The sequence below is a fragment of the Chenopodium quinoa genome, unplaced genomic scaffold, assembly GCF_001683475.1.
Source record: "Chenopodium quinoa cultivar QQ74 unplaced genomic scaffold, ASM168347v1, whole genome shotgun sequence".
Taxonomy (NCBI): Eukaryota; Viridiplantae; Streptophyta; class Magnoliopsida; order Caryophyllales; family Amaranthaceae; genus Chenopodium; species Chenopodium quinoa.
Genome location: NW_018743722.1, coordinates 2,924,995 through 2,950,739, shown reverse-complemented (window position 1 = coordinate 2,950,739; position 25,745 = coordinate 2,924,995). Strand labels below are relative to the sequence as shown.

At 34.6% G+C, this 25,745-nt stretch overlaps 2 protein-coding genes across 4 annotated transcripts; both read left to right on the top strand.

The window, feature by feature from the left end:
• Window positions 1-1,197: 1,197 nt before the first annotated feature.
• LOC110684583 (macrophage migration inhibitory factor homolog) lies at window positions 1,198-5,176 on the top strand. Of its 2 annotated transcripts, none has more exons than XM_021861022.1 (3): window positions 1,198-1,445; window positions 1,531-1,731; window positions 4,553-4,656. In XM_021861022.1, exons 1-3 carry the CDS (start codon window positions 1,335-1,337, stop codon window positions 4,559-4,561), a joined length of 321 nt encoding a protein of 106 aa, XP_021716714.1. In that variant the 5' UTR covers window positions 1,198-1,334; the 3' UTR covers window positions 4,562-4,656. The 2 variants fall into 2 exon arrangements, with proteins under 2 accessions (XP_021716714.1, XP_021716713.1); XM_021861021.1 differs by lacking the exon at window positions 4,553-4,656 and adding an exon at window positions 4,670-5,176 and having other exon boundaries at window positions 1,202-1,445.
• Window positions 5,177-6,916: 1,740 nt separating this feature from the next.
• LOC110684582 (circumsporozoite protein-like) lies at window positions 6,917-9,556 on the top strand. 2 transcript variants are annotated; one of them, XM_021861020.1, is made up of 3 exons: window positions 6,919-7,277; window positions 7,377-8,306; window positions 9,235-9,556. In XM_021861020.1, the coding sequence occupies exons 1-3, from the start codon at window positions 7,226-7,228 to the stop codon at window positions 9,264-9,266; spliced, it is 1,014 nt and encodes a 337-aa protein (XP_021716712.1). In that variant the 5' UTR covers window positions 6,919-7,225; the 3' UTR covers window positions 9,267-9,556. The 2 variants fall into 2 exon arrangements, with proteins under 2 accessions (XP_021716711.1, XP_021716712.1); XM_021861019.1 differs by lacking the exon at window positions 9,235-9,556 and having other exon boundaries at window positions 6,917-7,277; window positions 7,377-8,565.
• The last annotated feature ends 16,189 nt before the right edge of the window (window positions 9,557-25,745 follow it).

Below are 25,745 nucleotides of genomic sequence, written 5' to 3'. Positions count from 1 at the left end.
TTAAATGATCTTTTTATGACTTGTTCATATTATATTACTCCCTCTGTTTTTAAATACTTGCTCTATTTCTCCATGCGTGAGATAGTGGGGTTATTGGAAGAAAAATTGGAGACGAGAAAATAAAATTGGGTCCCGCTAATTGAGAGAAATAAATTAAATATTATAAAATCTTTTGAAATAAAGAAATTGAGCAAGTATTTAAAAACGGCGACAAAAGAAAAGTTGCGCAAGTATTTAATACGGAAGGAGTACTAAATGTTTATTTTTTTTAGGAAAATTTTAAAATTATCACCCAAAAATGTATCCATTTTTAAAATAACCACCCGTTTAATTTTTTATTTTATTTTATCACCTCTTAAATTAGAAAACTACTCAAAATACCACCCATTGCAAAATTCTGGTGGATTTCTTGCATGTGGACCTACCCAATGGCTAGTAACGGCTATGTCTAAGCATTACAATCAACCATGTCTTAACTCCACCTCCCCTTTAAACTAGTTTATTAAGTACAAGACAACCTAAAACTAAAAGAAAACAAGTAAAAATACAAGAGCTTGTTATCTGAATTGCCACTACTACTGATCATCTTCTTCCTGTTACCACTAAGAGTCGTTAGGTGGGGCCCACATAAGAGAAATCCACCGAAATTTTAAAATGGGTGGTAATATGAGTAGTTTTTGAATTTAAGGGGTGATAAAATTAAAAATAAAAATTTAACGGGTGGTTATTTTGAAAATGGATACATTTTTGGGTGGTAATTTAAAAATTAACTTTTTTTTTAGGTATTAATTTTTTTACTAAATGTTTATTTTGTAAGTGTTCATATTTTTTTACCAAATGCTCATATTATAGACACCTAATAACTATTGGGGGCTGAGATTGAGTATAAGGGTCTATTCTCATTGACTGAACTCAGCTGAGCTGAACTGAGTTGAACTAAACTGAACTGAACTGAACTAAACTAAACTGAACTGAACTGAGCTGAGCTGAACTGAACTGAACTAAATATTTTATAAGAGAAGGAAATTAGAAGCTGAATTGAATTGAATTGAACTGAATTTCAACGTAAGAGAACAGACCCTAAGTCATATTCTCGATCCACAACCATCAGTTTAAGGATACGTATTCCTCAACCTCAAACATAATCTTGACCCAACTAGGTTGGAAGCGATGCAGAACCCGTAATTTATACTCACCTAGACACCTACCATATCTACACGGGGCCGTAAGGGCAATTCGGGACCATAAATTTAGCTAACACATTATCTGTTGAGCCAGTGCATTTGCTGATTTGCATTTAGACGTTCAAATATCCCCGGTAGTTAGACCAGAACATGCCTACCTTAAATTTGTTCACAAATGTCCCAGTTGATGCCGTTATCGCTTCAGATATTCTCAAGGATGCCACCAAAGCTGTTGCTAAAACCATTGGCAAACCCGAATCTGTAATTTCTCTCTCTCCATTTTCTTTAGGCGTTACTAGTTCAAATTATATTGTCCACGTGACTATTTAATTTATTGTGATTGAAGTATGTGATGGTGTTGATAAACGGAGGAGTACCGATTGCTTTTTCGGGAACGGAAGAAGCTGCTGCATATGGAGAATTGATCTCAATTGGAGGACTTGGCCCTGCTGTTAATGGGAAATTAAGTTCAATTATTGCTGAAATACTCCAAACTAAGCTTTTTATTGATAGTTCTAGATTCTACATCAAATTTTATGAAGCTCAGGTAACAATCTACATGTATTTTTTTATACACTTTTAATGCTATGCATAACTTTGAACATTTTTTTTATAACTGTGAGTTTGAACTAGTAATGCGACAACTAAATCGATTGATTGAATGGGATGTTATGGGTGTCATTTGCTTGAGGATATTATTTGGGTGTCATTTGTTTGGTTGTGAATTTGTGTTATGTTATTAGGGTATAATTTGTGTTACAATCTCATTTGTTTGATTGTGTTATTTGAGTTCATAATGAATGGAGTTTTGAGTTATTAATAAAATAGGAAAATTCTCAAACGGTAACCCCCACCTTTTGCTACGCATTAATGATGACCTTCCCTTTTTTTTAATCGTACAAAATGACCTTAGTTAAAAATTTCATCTCACTCATAACCTTATTTCATTAAATATTAACTATGGTTAGATTTATATTTAAAAAAGAAAAAGAAAAAGAAAAATTAAAAAAATTTACCCCAACCACCAAAAACCAGCCAGCCACCATTACCCTTTCTGGCGACGCTACCCTAGGTTTCTCTGACCGCCACTGATGCTACTCAAGCTATCCCGGACCTCCGGTGATGTTGCGCCAGTTCTACATCGACCACCGCCAAGGTTCGATTCTTAAATCCCCGCCCACAACCCTCACTCTCTCTCCTCCTTCTCACCGTCACCACCTCTAAATCGCCTGAACTCCAAAACTCCGACCATCCCCAGACTATCAATTTACCCAAATTCGACCACCGATCGATCTATATCTCATTCTTCTCTGCCTTCTCCTTCACCGATCTCTCTTCGATCCCCGCCCAGACTAGAAACCTCAAACCCTAAACCCACCACCCCTCCTCGACCAAAACCAACCCCACGGCGAGAATCGAAGGTCAGAGGATGGAAAGTTTTGAGGTTAGGGTTCAAATCTAGGCGGTGGAAAGGGTGGGGGCGATGGTTCGGCGGTTTGGTGGGAGGTCGGCGTTTTAGATGAGGGGTTCGGTGGCTCCGGTTAGGGTGGAGGTGTTGCTGGCCTGGCTACGTGGTGGGGATGAGGGTGGAGGTGGTGGCTAGGTTAGTGGTTTTTCTTTTTAGGTTTTTTTTTTTTTTTTTTTTTCAAAATTAACCATAGTTAGTTTTTTTTTTAACTCAATAATACTTATTAATGTCATAAGTGAGATAAATTTTATAATAAAGGTCATTTTGTATAAAACAAAATTAGGGAGGTCATCATTGGTGCGTAGCAAAAGTTGGGGGTCACCGTTGAGAATTTCCCATAAAAATAATGTGTTACCTCCAAATACAAGTATTGAAAAAAATCAAGATTGGCTCATGTGATGCACCTATGTGGGCGTGATAATTGGTATTCTATGTTATACGGGCTTTTCATTATACCTCAAGTACCCTGTCTTCGGATCCTTGATACTCAAACATGGTATGGGCATTCAGACTTTTCACAACAAACTATAAAATATATAAATTTTGGTTAATTTACAGCAGTGTTTGAAACCAATTCCCAAGATTAATAACATAGTTGATCATACTGATGGCCGCAAGGTAACGTCATCCAAGTTTAGATGTTTTGATTGGATGTGTTTTTGGAAGTTCCAAATACAATTAGCCATAACCTTACTTGAAATATTCTTGAAATCCAATTAGAAAAGGGATATGCTTTGAAATGGAAGATTAGCAATGAATCAAATTATGATGGTTTAGTAGTACTAACAGAAATTACTACTATTACTACTTATGTTAGTTATGTATCTATTTATTGATTTAGTATTGTGTAAATATTATGTTCCTTTTTATATCATATGGTTCCTTATACGATTCATGATAGCCGACCCTAAATCATTATGGGACTAAGGTTTTGTTGTTGTTGTTTTGTGTAAATATTGATGTAGTATAAATTGAAAAGCAGATAATTTATAGGAAGTATATATAAAGCAGTATGAGAGGGGGACATGGACAAATCAATACGGAGTAGTTAGTAGGAAATGCTGAAAATAGAATGTTTACTGATATACAAAAAAGAGAGACTGTGCGAACTGCGAAGGGATAGAGGTAGTCACACAACATTTAGACTCAAATGTAAAGAGTTACAGTGAAAAGTTATATTCGTAAATATTTTTCATCCTTTGTTTTGGAGTAGTTTAGTGGTTAAATATGAATTAGAATTCTTCACCCTTTCTAGAATAAATGAAAGCAGAAAATATGAATAACATTTGGGGGTGGAAGATGTATTATTCAATCTGTTAAGTTATTGTACTTGTATTTCTGTAAACAGAATCCACAGAAGTTTTAAGCTTCTTTCGTTTCCCTTTTCTCAATTAAACATTTAGCTTGCAATTCACGCATGTACTAGATGAATTATAGTAACTAGTGCCAATTTTGGAGTACACCATTTAGTTGACCATAATAATAACCTGTGTATATTATCCAAACTTCTGCTTCTGTTTCTGTCGTTATGGTATTTGAAACCTGACAAGATAAAAGGAACAGGTTTTTCATGTCAACAAGATATTTTAAGTTGAAACCAATTCAATCTTTCCTCTTTGAGTTGATATCTGTATTGATCTTACTGTCTCATACCTGCTGGACTGCTTCCAAAGCCATCCTTGTCCATTGTTTAGCTGACAATGCTAGATTCACAAAATTCCAAAAATTTCTGGTAAAATTAATAAGGTGATTAAATAATTGTTTTGTTTCCTTTATGCCTAGAATTTTTTCACCTCTTGCTCGGTTGTTTGATGGCTGCTTTGATCTTTATATGAGTTTGTTTGGGATTAGTGTTTGTTGTACATGTGTCCATGACTAATTTAATCTCTTGGAAGGGCAGATCAGATAGACAGGAATGTGTCCGACTCTGGGAGTCCAACATCACCATTACACCATTATGATTGTATATTGCATATTGCATATGTTGCTGACTTAGGGTACTTGCATTTTGGTGCAGCGACCTTTTTTTGGATTCAACGGATCCACATTTTGAGTTGCTCGTAATAGGCTGATTCATTCTGGCAACATTTAGCTGGAAGATAAGCAGCATTTGCATCTGTATTCTGAAGTCTCACTAAAAAGTCTGTAATGATTACATTCTGTGCTATTTTAATCACCAATGTAAGTGACATAGCCATATTCTCTCTTGGATAATAGCTACTCCCTTCATCAGCGTGATTATCAAGGATGGGGCAGAGAGTGTTTGACCCGAAGTTGCCCTCATCATCACGTTTCATGGAAAGTTCTTTTGGTCCTTTTCATATGTTAGTATGATTTGATCGGAGCCTCGTAGTTGAGGCTCGTGCTTGGGCAGCACAGTAGCAAGGCGTCTTAAGCTTAGAGCAGCAGTACATAAACTATTCGGTTGATTTAGCTGTGTTCAGCTTGAGCTATATTAATTTAGAAGGCAAAACCAGACATAAATTACATTGGCTTAATACATGAGCAAATTTCTGTTGTTAAATGTTATGGATAGTTAGTTTATATGTAGATCTTGTTATTGGGTAGGTTGAGTCTGCTGGTTGGTGCGGGTCGAATGCAGATCAAAACATAAAAGGATCGCCTTATAAAGAGTTAAAGCGGGTTGGGCCTAAGTTGATCATAATAGGTCGCCTTATTAAGGGTCAAACGTACCCTTGATTCATGTATATAAGCATATATTTATTTTTGGATGAATAATTTGAAAGGTTAATAAAATTTAAATAAAAATAGTTCTAGAAATGAAAAATAAAATAAGTTCTAAAATAATTTTATACATCGGTCATTTGATGATTAAATAAGCAATAATTATCAAAATGAGCAAACAATACCCTTAGGTGCACCGTGTATCCGGGTATATATAACAATCTCTTAATAAGGGTCTATTCTCATACATTTATTTTCAGCTCAGTTCAGCTAAGCTCAGTTCAGTTCAGCTCCTAATTTCCTTCTCTTATAAAATATTCAATTCATTTCACTTCAGCTCAGCTGAGTTCAGTTAATGAGAACAGACCCTAAGTTTAAATATTTTACTATTGTAAAGGTTAAAAAGAGTTACCCAATTTTATTTATTTTTTTAAAAAAAAAAGAAAAAAAGAAAATAAAAGGCAGTTAGTTGTTCTTGTCTCTAAATGGCTGTATTTAATAAGTTTAGGTAATTTAGTTTAAACTAGTAAAAATTATGTGAATAAAGACAATTGTAAAGCTTAGAAAAAGAAGTAGAAAATACCTTTTTTTTTCAAAAAAATAAAAAAATAATCTTAAACCCTCTTTTGATATTTTATCCTTGGTTTCTACAAGTTTTTGTTAGGGACTTCTCATTGTTTATCAAGTAGAAAATTTTTTCAGTTATCATTCTAAGGTTATAAAGGTTAGGTGGCTAATCTGTAAATCTGACTATGTCCTACTGTTTGAATTAACTAGAAAATATTCATCTCATTAACGCCTCATTTTTTTATTTTTATTTTTTTGGGATAAAGAGTACTAATAAAAAAAAATACAGAAAATAAAGACAACCAACAAACTACATTACCCAAAAGCACCAAAGATGCACTTGGAGCAAACTTTGCTCAAGCCAAGTTCAAGTTCATTAAGACCCAGTTTGATTTATAAGATTTAGCTAGGCGAAAATTCATCTCATTACGGCCCATTTGGTTTGATATAAACCAAGCGAGGCGTAAGTGCTTAATTGACCATTTATAATATTGACTTGTCTCGTTTCGATCTAGAGTAAAGTCTTAACAGTGTCAAGATGGAGTAACTTGCGAGTTGTCTTACTGACACGAACATTTAAAAGAAGTGTCACGAGTCTCAGGTATCTAACACAAACATTTAAAAGAAGTGTCATGAGTCTCAGGATGGGAAGTATAGCCTAAGGTGAGATGCCTTCCTTCACTGACTAGCCTTTGACACAAATGGACAACCCGGCAAAGGGCAAACTATATATGACCTTCAGACAAATATTAATTCCAAATCATCATCTTCTTCCACTACTTCATGAAACTACTTTATCAAAAGTTACAAGTCAGCTTGTATTGTTAATTCTTGGCTTCTTGCCAATAACAAATACAAAGAATTCAAATGTTTCTTACATCATTTTATAAGGGAACTTTTCAATCTTGAGTAGAAAGCAAGCAAAAAATAAAGGAGCCATAAACACAAACTTTTCTTGTTTTTGCTAGTCTTAAGCTAAGCATATATGCCAATGCAACAAACCAATGCAACACAGTCCTAACAAATTTACAGCATAAATCACAATATTTTCTTTTTCCAGTAGCTAAGAGAATCTAACATACACTAAAATACTAGTAGGTTTTATGTTTAGCATTTCTTCATCTGCACATCTTGTATAGTTCTGGGTACAAAATCATCCTTTTATATATTATGACAAAACGACCTTACATACGTTCTATATATTCTTGTTGTTCTTCATAATAATCCTGGATACTCTTTTACACTACCGACTTTAGTTTACATATGAGTGACCATTTTACATCAGTGATCATCTATACTATCTGAGTGTTCAAAGTTTTCGATGATGAGGCTTGTTTATCTCATTTTCGTAGTCCTTCTATTCACACATTGTGGTAAGTGTTCGATTTCTTGTATAAAAGTTTTATCTTTTGCTATATTTGATGTTGTTGATTTCCTAATGTAGGTTCACTTGAATCTGTTTGTGTTCACAGATGCAAGGAAATCAGTAATGTTTTCTAAAATGTTATCAAGTCCTAACAATCAAAATATGAAACACTTGAAAATTTTGGATTTGGCAAAAAACTTGAATATGCTATTGGATGTATCAGTGAAAGATTCATCAAATGCTGAACCTTATGTAAGCTCCCCATTTAGTTTACCACCTTATGATTATCTAGCTCCAGAATCATTACCTGAAAATAGTAATACACCACCATTTTGTGTATACCCACCACCCAACCCACAAACCCCTTCCACTACTATTCCAAGCCCGGTCGATTATAACCCTACACCGCCTTCTAGCCCACCTCCTTCTAGTCCTACTAATGTCTTACCTTCCCCTACCACGCCGGACTTATCTCCTAGCCCACCAAGCATCATTTCTGGACCTCCGGAGAATGAACCAAACCCACCTAACTATGAACCAAGCCCACCAAGTCGTGGTGACATCCCAAGCCCATCAAGTGGTAACATCCCAAGCCCACCGAGTAGTGGTGACATTCCAAGCCCATCAAGTGGTGACATTCCAACCCCACCACAAAATGTACCATCTCCAATAGGCTTTGAACCAAGCCCACCAGTTTTCGAACCAAGTCCACCAGTTTTCGAACCACCAGTAGTGTATCCACCACCAACGGTACTTCCATCACCACCCGGTGGTGGTGGTGGGCATGGGTCGGGTGGTGGTGTTTGGTGTGTCGCGAAACCATCAGTACCGGACCCAATTATCCAAGAGGCTATGAACTATGCATGTGGATCAGGGGCTGATTGTGGCCCAATACAACCAAATGGCCAATGTTACCATCCTAACACACTTCTAGCACATGCTTCTTATGCCTTTAATAGTTATTGGCAAAGGACCAAAGTTGCTGGAGCCACATGTTCTTTTGGAGGGACTGCAATTCTTGTCACTGTTAATCCAAGTGAGTTTATTCTTAACTTAGTAATTTTTTTTAATTTTTTTTTTATTATATTTATATACGAAGTAAATATTATTTTTCAGAATTTGCAAATAATCAATCATGTCGTAATCTCGTTCTTACAAATCATACTCCGTATGTTTATGTTTTTATCAAACTTTTTTTGTTGTTTATTAACACAATTGTATGGGTACAACATACAATGTACAGAGTACGTATAAATAGAGTATTAATTTTAATTTATTTTTAATATTAGGCCCTGTTTGATTCACCTTAATTTTGCTGGACTAAAATTATTTTTACTGAACTGAACTTAATTTTACTGAACTGAAATTATTTTTACTGAACTGAAATTATTTTTACTGAATTTCTATTATAATTCTTCTTTAAGAAAACTGAATTTTACTGAACTGAACTTATTTTTATTGAAATGAAATTATTTTTACTGAACTGAACTTATTTTTATTGAACTGAACTTATTTTTACTGAACTGAAATTATTTTTACTTAATATTATTTTATTAAGGTGAAGAGAACAGGGCCTTACTTTACAATTGAGCAATGTTTTAATACACATGTTAATATGCTCTCTCTTCGTATTATAGAAAAATAATACTAAGCAAACAAAATCTACACCTTAAGTTATCAAAGTATAATACTTATAACCTTAATCACTAGTTTAAGTCCGTGCTAATATTTGATTTATAATTTTTCAAACTATTATACTTTAGTTATGAAACTCTAAAACAAGAAGTCAAGAACAACATTTAAATTTCCTAAGGCTTAACTCGGACATGAAAAAAAAAAATATCATTTATTTTTTCTATATTATTAAACAGGTTAATTTGAACATCTTAATTTTACTTTGACACAATAAAAACAATTTACTTGTTTTGTTTCATAAGAATTTTTTTTTTCCCTTGTTTTTGCAGGTTCACAAGGATGTCATTTTGATAGTACTTAATCACTATGTGCAACCGTGCAAGGATGTCCATATCTATTGAAGGCCAAGTAATAGTTGTTGTCCAATTTCAGCACACAACTTTAAACGACACATGCCATGGACTTTGGAGAAAACAATGGCTCAATTCAAGTTGGATAATTCCAAGGCTATTTGTAGCATTTTATTTTATTTTTTTCTTATTGAATTTGAATTAGGAAAAGTCATAAGTTTTGTACTTTGGTGTAGATACGAGTGACTGCTAAGCCACTGAATTAATTATTTTAAATAGATTTTTAAAATATTAAGCGAATAGTTTTTACAGTAAGCCATGCATTACTTTTAGTCGTCAAGTTTCATGTTATAGATTCAAGATTTATTTTATTTTTTAAAAATAAAAATTAGGTTATGCATGTACATAGCTGTTGAATAATTATAATAACAATATAAGAAGTAGATATAAAAAAAGGAAAATGTTATACATAACCCTTAGGGTTACATATAAGCATCAAATTTACTCTTAAAAATCGTAAAAAGTTAAGAAATCGTCAAAATATAAACACTAATTACACTGATTCACGCGTGTTTTTGTCATGAATTCCTAATTTTATACAATTTTCAATAGTGTATTTAATGCTTATATATCACCCTTAGGGCTACATATAACATTACCCTATTAAAGAAGAATTATAATAGAAAATCAGTAAAAATAATTTCACTTCAGGAAAAATAATTTCAGATCAGTAAAATTAATTTAATTTCAGTAAAAATAATTTAAGTTCAGCAAAAATAATTTCAGTTCAGTAAAAATAATTTCAGTTCAGCAAAATTAAGGTGATGAGAACGGGGCCTCAGTCATAATGTAGATGCAAACTTTATTTTTATACGCTATGTAAGAGCCCGTTAACTTCGCCTTATTTTTGATGAACGGAAATTATTTTTGCTAAAATTAAATTATTTTTCCTGAATAGAATTATATTTGTTGAACTGAAATTATATTTACTAAACTGAAATTAATTTTACCGAATTGAAATTATTTTTGCAGTACTGAAATTATTTTTTTACTCATTTTCTATTATATTTTTTCTTTAAAGATATTGAATTTTACTAGATTGAACTTATTTTTATTGAATTGAATGAATTGAGCTTAATTTTACTGAACTGAATTTATTTTTACTGAACTGAAATTACTTAATATTATTTTTTTAAGGTGAAGTGAACATGACCCATCAATGATTTTTTTTAGACAGTAATTTTGACGGAAATTTTTTTAATAATGCATTGTCAAGTATCCCCTTAGATTATCTTTTAGTAATATGTAAGAGATATTCAACAGCCCTGATGTGCAGCCATTTATATTCTACCTAATTGCACCCATAAATTTATCAAATATATAATTTCTATAATATAATATCTCAAAAGTACATTTTTCGCATCTACAACAAAAAAACATAATAAAATCTATTCAAGTTTATTGCAATCCTTTCTAACTGCATTAATTATGATGAATGGAACATTTGTAATCTTCAATTAAAATATAAATAAAATTAAATTCAAGTAATTTAAAGTTAGGTTAAAAACCGTTAAGGTTTAATTAATTCACAACGTGGACCGCGGATAAAGCTTGAAGTATTGTATTGATGTCTAGGAATATTAGGAGGAGAAATGGTGAATGATAAGTGTTTTGGGTAACTTTTACCCAAGCCATGTATACCAACTAGGTAGTGACACATGTCAGACCCAGATTAATCCGAATTGGACCAATCTCCATTTGACACTGTATACACCTAAAGATGTCTCCCCAAAACCAAACCCGATAATGAACAACCTTTAAGCAGTTTTCTATAAAGTGTCCTTTTTATAAAAAACGTTTTAAGCAGTTTATTTTGGTCCATAATCTGGGTACAATTATTAAATAGTTGGATGGGGCTTGAAAAGAGCTTTCCAACGATATATTATAAGCCAAAATCCGAGTTGTAACGAATAAGTTATGACCAAAATATTAAACTGAGTCTAAACCGAATCTAAGCCCACCTTACCTACGACCCTGTAATCATGTGGAGGGTCCAAAAGCTTTAATCCCATTCCGAAACCAATTAGCGTTAATTAAAAGCTTCTATAAGTTTCTAAAATATCTTAATTATCCTTTTAGAAAAGATAAGATTAAAGAGTTTGAAATTGAATGAAACTTTTCTTTTTGAAAGTCTTATTTCTATTCGAATTGAAAGACGTTTAAAGATAGATGGATATTATTTTCTTGCCTCATAGTTTTTATCCAAATATTAGATGGTTTGATAGCCCTTGAAATTATATTTCCAATGATATATTATAATATCAATTCCGAGTTATAATGGAAAAGATATGAATGAAATATCAAACTCTATCCAAAACTGACACCGTCCCACTATTTTGTCCATATCTTTTATTACACAAAGGATTTTAATCTGATTCTAATTGTGTAAGAATGTAAACTTCCACATCTTTTCAACGACATATTATTTATCTTATTTTGGTTTCTAGATCAAAATATATGATAAAAACAAAAACAACAAAAACTATTGTCTATCGAGTTTTATTCCGATTTATTTCGGATCTTATCTTAATTCTTCAACCCTTCTTTTACATTATAAAGAGAGGTAATATCACCCCTTTTTTAATCATCAATAACTTTGATCACAATTTCATTCTCTTCTCCCTCTTTAGCTTAAACACTAACCTCTCCATTCTTTCATTATTCCTTCCTTTAAGCACTCTAAGGAGTCCATACAATACCCAAAGTTCTATACTTAAACCAAGGTGCGAAAGGTATAATTAACTGAGGGTTTGGACTAAATCAACTCTACTTTTTATTTAATTTAATTGTTTAAATTTGATTTATATTTTAATTGAAGTTACTAACAGTTTATTCATGATATAGCAATTCAAGGAAACGCGGAAGTGAGTAATTAATCACTTAATTACTCTTTTTTTTTATTATTGCTAGAATCATGATTAGGTTAATTTATTATTTGATTTGACTAACGTTATTATTGTTAAATTGCTTCCAATATTAATGTTTATTCTATTATATTTATTGATCACAATATTGCATGTTAAAGGGAATATGTAATTGAAAATCACGCCTAATATGATAATTTGGACAACCGATTTAGGTTCCTTTTTAATTTTGTTGTTTAATCAAGTGATCACGATATTTTAGAATTATATGTTGCATTAATAATTAACAAATTTAGCCTAATAATAGTTTAGAGCAAATTGAATCTTTGTTTGCACGCCTTTGAGATCATAGGAATTACTTTTCAAAAAGAATTGAGTAGAGGCCAATACGGGCGAATATGACTCCATAACTCACTTCATACCATCATCCCTGATCCTCTTTTCGTGATTCCGAACCATATTGAGTTAGTAATCTCATAGATTATGAATGGGGTGTAACCTTCACGGGTCAATTGTTGTTGCCTTTCGTTGTCCCTTTATTCGTAGTTGCCTTTTATGATCCATGAACGGTTTACAAGCTCCTTAAAAACTTGTTGGCATCTCCTTACTTTCCTTGTCCCTAATCGTATTATGTTAATTCCCACTTCCTATGAGTGCCAAGCATATTCACCACATGCTTTAACGTAGGCGCACTTCAAACGACGCCTACAATTTGGCGACTCCACTGGGGAGGATTCTTGGTTATTTATTGATTTGAGTGATCGGTATTTAATTAAGATAAGTGGATGAGACTTGAAAGATTCTTGAATTGTATTCCTGCAATTTAATTAGCATTGTCACATATGCATATGCTTTTTAGGTTACCTTTTTTGTCACAATAGTACATGTTATACGTATGTGGCTAGCCCGGTGGATTTAAGCTCTATCAACCCGAAAACGCTCAGGCAATAAGGGTTCATCCGTGTTATTAAATCCACCCAAACCATGAAGTCGAGTTCGATTTCATCACGAACTCGCAAAGCCGGTTGTTGGCATACACCCTCAAGGGAGACTGCCTTGCTAATGCGTCCAAAATCTTAACCATGTTACCCTTTGACACCCAAAAGCTTGACCATAGTGGAACATAGATCTTGACTTTAGGTTGCAAACTTCATTGCATCATGCTTGACGATGTGTTTATATGTGCATTTTTTTGACTTTTTTTTAATTAATTTTTTTCTCTTATCAAACCATTTTTATTTTTTTAGAATCCATTCATATATATATATATATATATATATATATATATATATATATATATATATATATATATATATATATATTATATATATATATATATATATATATATATATTAAAATTTGAGTCAACCTGGATTTTTATTCTCGTGTACTGCACAAGAGTCAACTTGTTTTGGTCATAGTTGAAGTTCTAGAAAGAGTTACGTGTCTTTCCACCTATGGATCTGTAGCCCCGAGTTTTATCTTTCATTTGGAGTTGGTTTCGTTCCAATCAAAGCCACAGATCAAAAGTTATAACTGATATACTACAGCCTGTCCAGTTTAGGTGTCTTTTTAGCGTCAACGTTCTTTTTTTTTTAATATTTTTTTATACATCTTTTCGTGTCAAGCTAGTCTTAGCCAAGTCCTTTCAAACGTGTCAACTCAAATAAAATAGGATTATAGATTTTTATTTTAATTTATTTATTTTTATCCATGATTCCCAGCTCTTCTAGAATTCTTGTCTTCTTCCTAATTTCTTGTGATTTTTTGTACTAACCTTAACATGTGTTCTTTGTCTTTGATTGTGGTTGATCTTATTTATGACTAACGATTGCCAATGGACCATAAATATTAAAATTGGACTAAATTAATCAAGTTAGTTTGTCTTTTAGTCTTCCGTGCTATTTGGTCACTAGGTCCTTTGTTTTTCACAACGTCCTCATGTCTAGCCGTACGATCATACCACGAGCTTAATAAACTCACCTAATCACACATGTTGAGTCATTGCACAAACTTTGTCTTCGAGTAATGCACTATATTGTTTATGATCGTAATCTAGGACCATTCATGCATCGTTTTTCGTCGTAGTAGGAATGAGTGGAGTATTTCTCATCAGTTTTCAAAATTGTTTCACACTCTTCCTTTCCAATCCGAGTATTGAGACAAAGCATTAAGTAAGCTCATTTTGTTCCACAGTACTCAGGTTCAAGAATCACTAGTTCAGAGTTGGAAGAATAAGGGGAACATCATTCTTTCCTTCTTTGCTTCCAATCAAAGCATCAACAATAACAAACTTCTTGTCCCTCTTGGCGGTAACAAGTAATTCATCATAAACCATGAAGACGAAGCACAAGACAAGTCTCCATACAAGATTTCATGCTTTTTTTTTTCTTTCGTTTCATCCCTTTTCCCCTAATAAATCTAGCATAGGTTCTCCTTATCCTTATGTATATATGCCATGTTCCATCAATGAGCATTTCTTTCCTTTGCATTCGATCATGTCATGAGCCAAAATAAATAAAAATAAATAAATAAATAAATAAAATTTTCGAACTAAACACAAGGTATACCAAAGATTTGAGGTATCTTTGCAACCCATTTATTCCCCATTAACCATTCAATCACATATCCATTTCTTCATCAACCACTTTGAGCCTCATATAATGATTGGCCTTATTTATTCAACCCACATTCACTTAAACCTAGGATGGGAAGGTGTGTAATTTGTGTAGCATTAAAAAGCAAGTAAAAAAAACAGTAAAACAACGATAAAACAATGTCTAAGGGCAAGTGTTCCAATGTCTTTGATATGAACAGTCTCAAATTGCGTCTCTCATCGAGTGCTTGGTACCATGCCTAAGAAACATGAATGCTAAGTGAGTGATGGACCGCATGATCTGAGATTGCCTACATTGATTCAAAAGAAAAAAAAAAGAAATTAAAAATAAAAAAATATATGAAAAATAAAACTTGCAAAGTCCAATATATAATTGCATATCTTGGAGGGCTTCTCTTGGGTCTTGAGCTTTTTGCCCCTTTTCTTCCTTATACAATTAGCTTAACAACATTACAACCCTAGAAAGACCTCTTTGAGGTGTACATACACTTGTGTAAAGTTAGGTTAGAGCTACGTTCGGCCTGATTCCTAACGGATACGTAGGCAACCTCACATCGAGGTGCGGCCACATTCATATTCATATTCATATTCATATTCATATCCATGCTTGATTGAGTCAAAGAATATCCAATACTTACCCCTATCCATATAGAGCTAGACTTGGGGGCTTGAACCCACATCATTTAGCCTACCCAGCCTAAAGAGTCATCATCTTTGACTCTTCTCACATATATTTCCATCACCATAACCCTTGCAGCCAGCCTTAGTATCACATTCACACACTTCACTTACACATCCATGTCCATATTGATCAGCCTTCCCTTTAAGAACCCTTTATCATGAATCTTGTTTCAACACTGTGCATGTTTTATCATCTTTCAAGACAACATTCATTAGAAGAAACATTGTATACTTACTTAGCTTCGTGACCTGAGCAATGTTCATCGTTTCACGCATTGCATAATGTGCTGAGCAACTATATATCAATGATTTTTAATCATAAAAAGCATATCGTGCTTAGCTCCTTGACCTAAGCAACGTTCATTATGCAATAATCACTTCATCTATATATGTGCTTAGCTTCTAGACCTAAGTGACGTTCAAGATCGCTTCTTTACACCATATATGATACTTAGCTCCATGACCTAAGCTCGTTCATCTATCGTGTCACATAATGTAATTCTCCTTAGCCTCTTAGCCTAAGAACATGCATCATGCATACATTATTTTCGAGGGAAGTTCAAAAATAAAAGTTCAGTTTTCACGACTTTCTTTTTCGGGAGAAAGTCGGTACCCTCCACTCGTCTCATGACAAAATGAAAGAAAATTTTTGCTTTTGCATTTTCAATTGCTTGTGTCTGCACACAAAGACACCATATAGACACGCAACCACAAGTTATACACATGTCATGTCATGTCAAGTCAAGCTTGGTCAAGTTATTTGGTCAAGTCAATCATAGTTTATACGAGTCCCTTAGCAAATTTGATTTTGCAAGTCTCAATTACAACCCACATCCGGGGACAAGCGGACCATCTACAACCCACGTTCGTGGATAAGCGAACCATTTACAGCCCACATTCGGGGACAAGCAAACCATCTACAGCCCACGTTCGGGGACAAGCGGACCATCTACAGCCCACGTTCGGGGACAAGCAAACCATTTACAGCCCACGTTTGGGGACAATCGAACCACCATCATTTCATGGCGCAAGGTTCTCGATACATAGAAACTTGCAATCCTATTAGACAAGTTTTTCCTCAAGCATGGAAAAATGTCGGTCATTGTCATCTCTCTAAGCGAATAAGTCAGCGATTACATCATATGTCGATTTTCCTCAAGCATGGAAAGTATCTCAACCGGTGGGTTTCTTCAAGCATAAAAAGCTACCAAAATCATCTGTCGACTTTTCTCAAGCATGGAAAGTATTACCGGTGGGTTTCTTCAAGTATAGAAAGCTACTAAATTCATCTGTTGACTTTCCTCAAGCATGGAAAGTATTATAGGTGGGTTTCTTCAAGCGTAGACAACTATCAATTCATATGTCAACTTTCCTCAAGCATAGAAAGTACCAATCTGTAGATTTCTTCAAGCATAAAAAGCTACCAAACTCGTCAGTCGGCTTTCCTAAGGCATGGAAAGCATTTCAACAAACGTCATCTGGTGGATTCCTTCAAGCATAGGAAACTACCAAACTCATTTGTCACCGATACACTGGTGTCATATTAGCGTTCTATCCCTTTACTCTTTTATCTACAAAACTAATACTTTTCTGCAGGTATCGGCATATACAGAGTGATTTAGGATCGTAGAACGTCTTAAATCATTCTCTGTCCCAATCGACTACTTTGACTATCGTTTTTTAAACTGACATTTCTACAAACTCAGTCAAAGTGAGGGCTTTTGTAGACACCTAAAAATGTCTCCCCAAAACCAAACCCGATGATGAACAACCTATCACCGCCATTATTGGCCGGGTTGAGTATTTAATCTTTGGAGTGCTTAAATTCATATTTCCATTTCATAAACCAACCCAATTCCTAGAACATTTCCCCAAACCATAACTTATTTTCCTCTTTTCATGCCTTAAAACCCAAATAATTCATTTCGTGCCCTTTAAAATCATTCATTTCGTGTCCTTTTTATAAAAAAACATTTTGAGCAGTTTGTTTTGGTCCATAATTGGGTACAATTATTGAATGGATGGATGGGGCTTGAAAAGAGTTTTCCAACGATATATTATAAGCCCAAATCCGAGTTATAACGAATAAGTTATGACCAAGATATTAAACTGAGCCCAAACCGAACCTAAGCCCACCTTACCTACGACCCAGTGATCATGTGGAGGGTCCAAAGGTTTAATCCCATTCCTAAACCAATTATGATTAATTAGAAGCTTCTAAAAGTTTCTAAAAGTTCTTAATTATCCTTTTAGAAAAGATAAGATTAAAGAGTTTGAAACTGAATAAAACTTTTCTTTTAGAAAGTCTTATTTCTATTCGAATTGAAAGACTTTTAAAGATAGATAGATATTATTTTCTTGCCTCATATTTTTATCCAAATATTATATGGTTTAATATCCTTGAAATTATCTTTCCAATGATATATTATAATATCAATTCCGAGCTATAACGGAAAAGATATGAATGAAATATCAAACTCTATCCAAAACTGACACCGTCCCACTATTTCGTCCATATCTTTTATCGTACAAAGGATTTTAATCTGATTCTAATTGTGTTAGAAATAAGACATCAACATCTTTCCAAAGACATATTATTTATCTCATTCCGATTTTTGGATCAAAAGATATGATAAAAACAAAAACAGCAAAAACTGTTGTCTATCGAGTTTTATTCCGATTTAATTCGGGTCTTATCTTAAATTTTCGACCCTTCTTTTTTCATTATAAATAGAGGTCATATCACCCCTTTTTTAATCATCAATAATCTTGATGACAAAATCATTCTCTTCTCCCTCTTTAGCCTAAACACTAGCCTCCCCATTCTTTCACTATTACTTCCTTTAAGCACTCCAAGGAGTCCATACAATACCCAAAGTTCTATACATAAACCAAGGTACGAAAGGTATAATTAACTGAGGGGCTTGACTAAATCAACTCTACTTTTTATTTAATTTAATTGTTTCAATTTGATTTATATTTTAATTGAAGTTACTAACAGTTTATTCATGATGTAGCAATTCAAGGAAACGCGAAAAGTGAGTAATTAATCAATTAATTACTCTTATTTTTATTTTTTTATTGCTAGTATCATAATTAGGCTAATTTATTTTTTAAATTGACTAACGTTATTATTGTTAAATTGCTTCCAACATTAATGTTTATTTTATTATATTTATTGATCACAATATTGCATGTTAAAGGGAATATGTAATTGAAAATCACACCTAATAAGATAATTTGGATAACCGGTTTAGGTTCCTTTTTAATCTTGTTGTTTAATCAAGTGATCACAATATTTTAAAATTATATGTTGCGTTAATACTCAACAAATTTATCCTAATAATAGTTAGAGCAAATTGAATCTTTGTTTGCATGCCTTTGAGATCGCAGGAATTACTTTTCAAAAAGAATCGAGTAGAGGCCAATACGAGCGAATGTGACTCCATGACTCACTTCGTACCATCATCCTCGATCCTCCTTTTGTGGTTCCGAACCATATGGATTTAGTAATCTCATGGATTATGAATGGGGTGTAACCTTCATGGGTCAATCGTTGTTGCCTTTTGTTGTCCCTTTATTCGTGGTTGCCTTTTATGATCCGTGAACGGTTTACACGTTCCTTAAAAACATATTAGCGGCTACCTACTTTCCTTTTCCCTAATCATATTATGTCAATTCCCATTTCCTATGAGTGCCAAGCATATTCATCATATGCTTTAACGTAGGCGCACTTCAAACAACGCCTATAGACACGTGTCATTCTCATAATTTAGGAAAAAAGGCGGCCTTTAGGGCCCAAATCAGGTGAAAGCCGTAATTTGACGCAGCGCATTATGATTAGGTTAGAGTGACCTAATCAGGGGCACATTTACCGATGAACCTCTAAATAGGTAGATTCCCCTCATTTTTAGGGACTTCTACAATTTATTACAACATACCCTACATTATCTCACATCACAAAAAACACCTGATTTCAGAATCCGAGAAGATTTTACTTTTAGCTTTTCGCACTTTTTCCTTTCTCCAACGCGTTCTAACTTGATCGTCAGAGGCGGAGCTCCAACCAACCGGAGTCTCTGTGTTTTGTAGGTATAGAATGCACCAGACCAGTTTTCAAGTTGTAACTCTCCCGAGAGACAAAAAACCCCAAAATATTTGGCATTGTCTATGGGGATAGTAGCTCAAAGATGATTCAAGAGTCTGTACCGTCGCCAGACCCCAATCGTCCTGCAGTTGATGGGGAGGTCTTTATAGACCATGAAGACGACCACGATGTGGACGTCAAAACATATGTGGCCACTTGATGAGTATAATTTATGGTACTCATTTGTTATCTTTTAGGGTGATTTTAGATTGCTTTTATAGCTCTTTTCATTTCTTTTTCCTTAGTTTTGCTGTCCATTTCAATATTTTGCACTTTCCTTAGTTGATTTTCCATTTTCATGCATTTCTTGGTTTTTTTTTTGTCTTTTTTCCTTTTATTTGTTTGTTTTCTTTCATTTTCATGTTAAGATCGTTTTCCAAGGATTTTCGAGGTTTCATTCTTTCCGAGTTTTGCATTGATTAGGATGCTTAGTGTCTTCCATTTGAAGCCCAAGTATGGAGATGTGCAATTTCCAAGTAACCTTAGGCCATGCATCCAAGCCACAGGGCACCAATTCTTGTGTTAAACCAACCGTCAAGTTATTTAGGTTCTGCCATGCTCCGTGTTCATCAAGAGCATCAAGTGGAGAGCATAAGGAGCATCGAGTTGAAGGGGAAGGAAGCTGCCTTGATCCTAGGCGCGGGCACGCACAACGATGGCAAGGCCACGTGACCTGATGGCACGGGCGCGCGTGGCCTTGGCGCGGCCACGCCTGTTGTTCCCTCTGTTCCGTACCCTCTCTTGCGTAGCCGCGCATCCTCTTAAAGAAGGTCGCGCTTGTACAAGTCTATTTTGGACAATCTAACTAACTTCTCTTTGTTAGTTTTACTATATAGAGATTTTTCTTCTATTTTTAGAGAGAGAATTAATTGGAGAAGAGGTTGTAGAAGTTTAGAGAGAAGTTTTGAGGGAATTCATTAGAGAATTAGGTTAGATTTATAGACAGAGAAACTCATGGTTGATGATTGATGATAAATGATTCTAAGCACATTTTCCTTTGATTTCACCAAAGTTTGTAAGGATTTCTTTTACTTTAATGCATTATTTAGCTTCTCATTTCAATTGTTTGTTGATTGTTCAAGTTTGTTGATTAGTTGATTGAATTTGTTTGATTGAAATGATGATGATAAATTTTTTTATTAGCTTAGTTTTGATTTTGATTTTTTCCCTGGACTGTGAGTAGCTTTACTTGCTAGGGATGTGGTGAAGCATGTTTGAGTGATGGATCATAAATAATTGGGATTTTTTTATTGATTTAGCATTGTGATTAAATTGGTTGATTGATTTTGTGCATGTGTGTCATTAGTTAAAGAGTAGCTAACTTTAATTGTCATACTAGATTGCATTGTGTGCCTACATTGATACGGACAATTAATTTGTAGCTCACATTTGTTGATTGAGCTTGGTTAGTGGCGTTCCTGGTTAGAGTCTTTCATAGTTGGCGCTAGCTAGACCTCTAAGAGATAGCTTGTTAATCTCTTTTGATTGCATTGTTTATCTTCCCTCGCAATACTCGAATTAATCAATTTCCAACCCGATTAGTGTGTCCATTGCAAGAATATGTGGATCCTAAATCCCTAGTGTTTGATATATTGATTTACTTTGTGATTTACTTTGTTTATTAGTTGAATTTAGTTAACCTTCACTGCCTCTTATACTTCGAAATAGCTTGACTTTGGCCATAGCAAACTTCCCCCCCATTTCTAGTGGTTCGACTCGAACTTGCCCTATCACTAGGTGTATTTTTGGTTGTAAATTAGTTTAATTGGAGGAATTTCAGTTTCAACAACCTAGAATCCAACCTCTTACCAAAATGGTGTCATTGTCGGGGAGTGCGTAGTTGTTTGCTATTGTTGTTGAGTCTATTTCATTTCATTTCAAAAATAAAAAAAGATTTTTCTCTTTTAGGCTACATTTGTAGCCGTGATACTAATTGTTTATTTGAGATTGTATGCCCGCATAGGACAAGAGGAAGAACTTTAGTACCTTTTGATCCGAAGATTTAGAGAACAATTTCAAGGATAAGAGTTAATAGACGATACTTGAGCTCTAGCTCATCAAGCGAAGAAGAATTTTAAGATGAAGAACAAGGAAGCATGGGTGAAGTACCAAGGGTTACTTTGAAGGAGTTGGGAACTCTCGGTGCCTATAGATTTGAGAGTGGTATTGCTCCGCCGATAACACCGGCTAATGACTTTGAGATAAGGTCAGCAATGATAACAATGATTGAATGAAGGCTATTTAGTGGTGCCAAGCATGAAAGCCCACTGAATCATCTCAAAGAGTTTGAGAAGTATTGCAACACAATCAAGGTCAATGGGGTTTCTCAAGAATTCATAAGGCTCAAGCTATTCCCATTCTCTCTAATCGGATGAGCTTTGGAGTGGCTAGATAAGGAAGTGAAGCCTACTTCCTTAAGGACTTAGGATGAGATCACCAAAGAGTTTCTTTCTCGTTTTTACTCTCAAAAGAATACCACCGAGGCAAGACCTCTAATCCAAAGTTTTAAGCAAAAGCCTAGCGAGAGTTTGTATGAGGCTGTTGGGAAAGAAACAAGGAATATCAACGAGAATGTCCTCACCATGGAATCCCAACCTACCAAATCATACAAATCTTTTATGGAGGATTGAGTTCCCAAGGAAAGTCATGTCTTGATGCCGGAGCCGGAGGCCCGATTATGAACAAGAACGAGGAATAAGTTATTGATATCATAGAGGATGTAGTTCGTCGCTACATGGATTGGCAAGAGAGAGATAGAGAGTCTACAAGCAAAAGTGGCTCAACGGTCTACTCGGTTGACCATCTCCATGTAATTAATAACTTGTCTTCCCAAATCTCAAACTTGGGGAAGGAGATGACATTAATTAAGGCTAAGCTAGAAAGTGCCTATTCAAATGCGCGGAGTCTTCCCTCCCACATTAAGGGGAGAGGTACATCTTGTAACTCTACTCCTCCTTCTACTTCAAGTAATATGCCAAGTGGATGTGTATTTTGTGATGTTTGTGGGTCATATGACCATGGCTCTTCTAGTTGTCCATATGCTTTTGAGAATTGTGATGATGTTGAAAACAATGACTGTGAGTAAGTGGTTTTGTTTCTAACAATAACAAGACAAAGATTTGAAAATCTAAGGAATTTTGGAACTAGGAATGCTCACCAACAAGGGGGTTTTTATAACTACAACAATGGTGGTTATAAGAGCCAAGGAAATCAAGGTTTCTGAGGTAACTATAACAACCAAGGTTATAGTAATCAAAACCAAGGCCAAGGGTATGGAAATCAAGGCCAATATCAAGGATTTGGTGGCCAACACCAAAATTATGGCAACAAGCAAGGCCGAGGTAATTTGAACAATCAAAATAGGGGCAATTTTCAATACAATAATCAAAGGGGACCCCCACCCAAATTTGCTCCAAAACCTCAAGGCAATGGTGATAATTCCTATGCTCAAACTCCATCTTCTAGAACTAACTTGTAGGAGATCATTGAAAATCAAACAAAAATTTTGAGCACTTACATGGAGGTGAGTGACAAGAAGTTTAATGAGATGATGACACACAACAAAAATGCTTGAGACTAGGGTTGTCAAAAGCTGACACGGCACGAAAACCCGACACGAACCCGACACGAAATAAGCGGGTTTGGGTCAAGTATTCTCGACCCGTTTACATAATTGGGTCGACACGAACCCGACACGAAATTAAACGGGTTAGGTTTGGGTTGAAATTTTCAACCCAAAACCGACATGTGTAACCCAATTATTTAAATGGGTTGAATGACAACCCGCTAACCTGAACCCGACACGCTTAACCTATTAATAAAGTAGTAACAAAAACCGAAAAATTTTGTTCTAAACTTGTAATTTTGTAAATTGCCTTGGCACCATGTATACATTTAGGTAATTTTTGGCAGTTAATTTGGCGGATAAAATAAATTTCAACTTTTGTAAATTAAAATTTGGCTGTTAATTTGGGACAATTCTTATGTATGGTTGTGCTGTTAAAGCAACCAACTTTAAATTCTTGTAGTACTTTTGCTATAATTACTAACTTTAAACTCTTGTAGTATCATTAATGAATTAATGATGTATGTCTTTTTAATTTTTATATTGAATATTATAGTTTTTTTACATACTATATGGGTAAAAGGTTACACGGGAAACCCGTTTAATAAGCGGGTTAGGTTTGGGTCAAGGATTTTCAACTCGTTTAATAAATGGGTTAGGTTTGGGTCAAGGGTTTTTCAACCCGTTTAACATCGACACGAACACGAACCCAACACGACACAACCCGTTTGACAGCCCTACTTGAGACCCTATAGGGAATATTTCAAGCCATCCCACACTTGAGCCCCACTGTGATCATACACTTAAGCATAGTGGCGTCCAAAGGAAAGGAAGCTAGAGTAAAAGAGTCGCCAACAATTTTAAGGAACTTGTAAACCGTTCACAGGATGAAGGTTACACCCCTTAACGATCCAGGAGATCGTTAACTCCAGTAGGTCTGGAACCATGACTGGAAGTTCGGGGATGAAGGTACAAATCCAACCTAAAAGAGATTGAACTTTCACTAAAAATAGGCCTCTACTTTATTCTTCTCGTATTCATGTGTGCTTTCTGACTAACATGCAATCAATAGGTTAACCCTAAACCTGTTTAATCTATGTTGGTTGAATATTAATGCACAAATAAAATTATTATTGGCGATCACTTGAATTATAATCATATCAACCTAAATAAGATTATTAATTATCTTATTAAGCGTGATTATAAGTACGAATTCCCTTTTAACATGCAGAAAAGGCGTGATCAAGCAATAACAATCAAGCAACAATAATAATCATCATCATGATAACAATTATAACTATAAAATAATAATCATAATCAAAATAACAATCATAATTAAAATAATCATGTTACTACTAGGCGCGTTTGAGAGTTGATCCTCTCGGTATGTTCCTTAAATAATTTCCTTTTTATGCCATTAGTAGGATTTTATCTCATGAGTATGCATTTTGTAGAAGCCGACCATAGTGTTTCGACCGTGGGCCGATTTTGACATTCCTGCACTTGATGCGCAATACATTGCTCAACATCGGTACTTTCAGGGGACGTATGATGCTGTAGCGTATCTAGGAGAAAGAGTGGTTCCTCGGAGGCTTTTGTTGTTCCTGCTCGCCCTCCTCGGCATATATTCGATAAGGCGAGGTTGAGGACCTTGGCGAGTAGGGCGCCAGAGGGCATACCTTGGCGGACTCACGCTCGTCCGAAGCTATGCTACTCAAAGGTATTGATGCCGCTCTTGGCTCTGCCGCCTGCTTTGCTAGAGGGAGCAGAGGAGGTATTCTTTATCTTGTGCATTTGTCCCTTGTATAGCCCCTAAGTAGATATTGATTACTCAGTTTATTTTGTAGGACGTGCACGCGGAGTTCGTCGCTCCACCTGTGTCCATCCACTACAAGAAAATAATCTTTCCGTAGCGATTATTTTAACCTTTAGTATCGATTATAATTGCAACAAAAAACTTTCCCATCGAATGGTCATTCGATACAATATCCCTCGTTGCCTTAGCCTTTAGTAGTGGTTTTCAATATTGCTGGGGTTGGCCTCAATAATCGATACGAAAAACTATATTCAATCATGGTGATTATTGTAGCAATTATAATTGCTATAAATATTGAACTCATTTTCTTAAAAAAAAAAATCGTACATATGACCTTTACAAGATTCGAACATGCAACCTCAAACTCTTATATTAAATGTTTCACCAATAAACTATGACATATTTTATGTATTCTTAGTCAAACAATATTAATACATCTAGTGTAGAAAAGACTTTTCGTATCGATTTTTAGGATTTAGTGGCTATTGTAAAGGATACGATTTCTCATAATTTTATAAATGTGAAAAATAGTGTGGGTATGTATTACTATGTTTTCTGTATCGATTTTATATCGGAAAATCATAGCGATTGTAAAAATAATATGATTTCCTTAATTATTTCACAAACAAACTTGCATATTGTAGCAAAAGTACAATTGCTACAAAATAATCGCTATGAAAAGACAATTTTCTTGTAGTGATCACCTGTCAGGGGAAGTATGGCCCCATTGAAGAGATGAA

Excerpts from the sequence above, each read along its gene's own strand:
- LOC110684582 (XM_021861019.1), top strand. The coding sequence starts at position 7,226 with ATGATGAGGCTTGTTTATCTCATTTTCGTAGTCCTTCTATTCACACAT. Across the intron at positions 7,278-7,376 it reads CCTTCTATTCACACATTGTG|ATGCAAGGAAATCAGTAATG; the intron begins GTAAGTGTTCGA and ends TTGTGTTCACAG.
- LOC110684583 (XM_021861021.1), top strand. The coding sequence starts at position 1,335 with ATGCCTACCTTAAATTTGTTCACAAATGTCCCAGTTGATGCCGTTATC. Across the intron at positions 1,446-1,530 it reads CCATTGGCAAACCCGAATCT|TATGTGATGGTGTTGATAAA; the intron begins GTAATTTCTCTC and ends TTGTGATTGAAG. Across the intron at positions 1,732-4,669 it reads TCAAATTTTATGAAGCTCAG|CGACCTTTTTTTGGATTCAA; the intron begins GTAACAATCTAC and ends ATTTTGGTGCAG.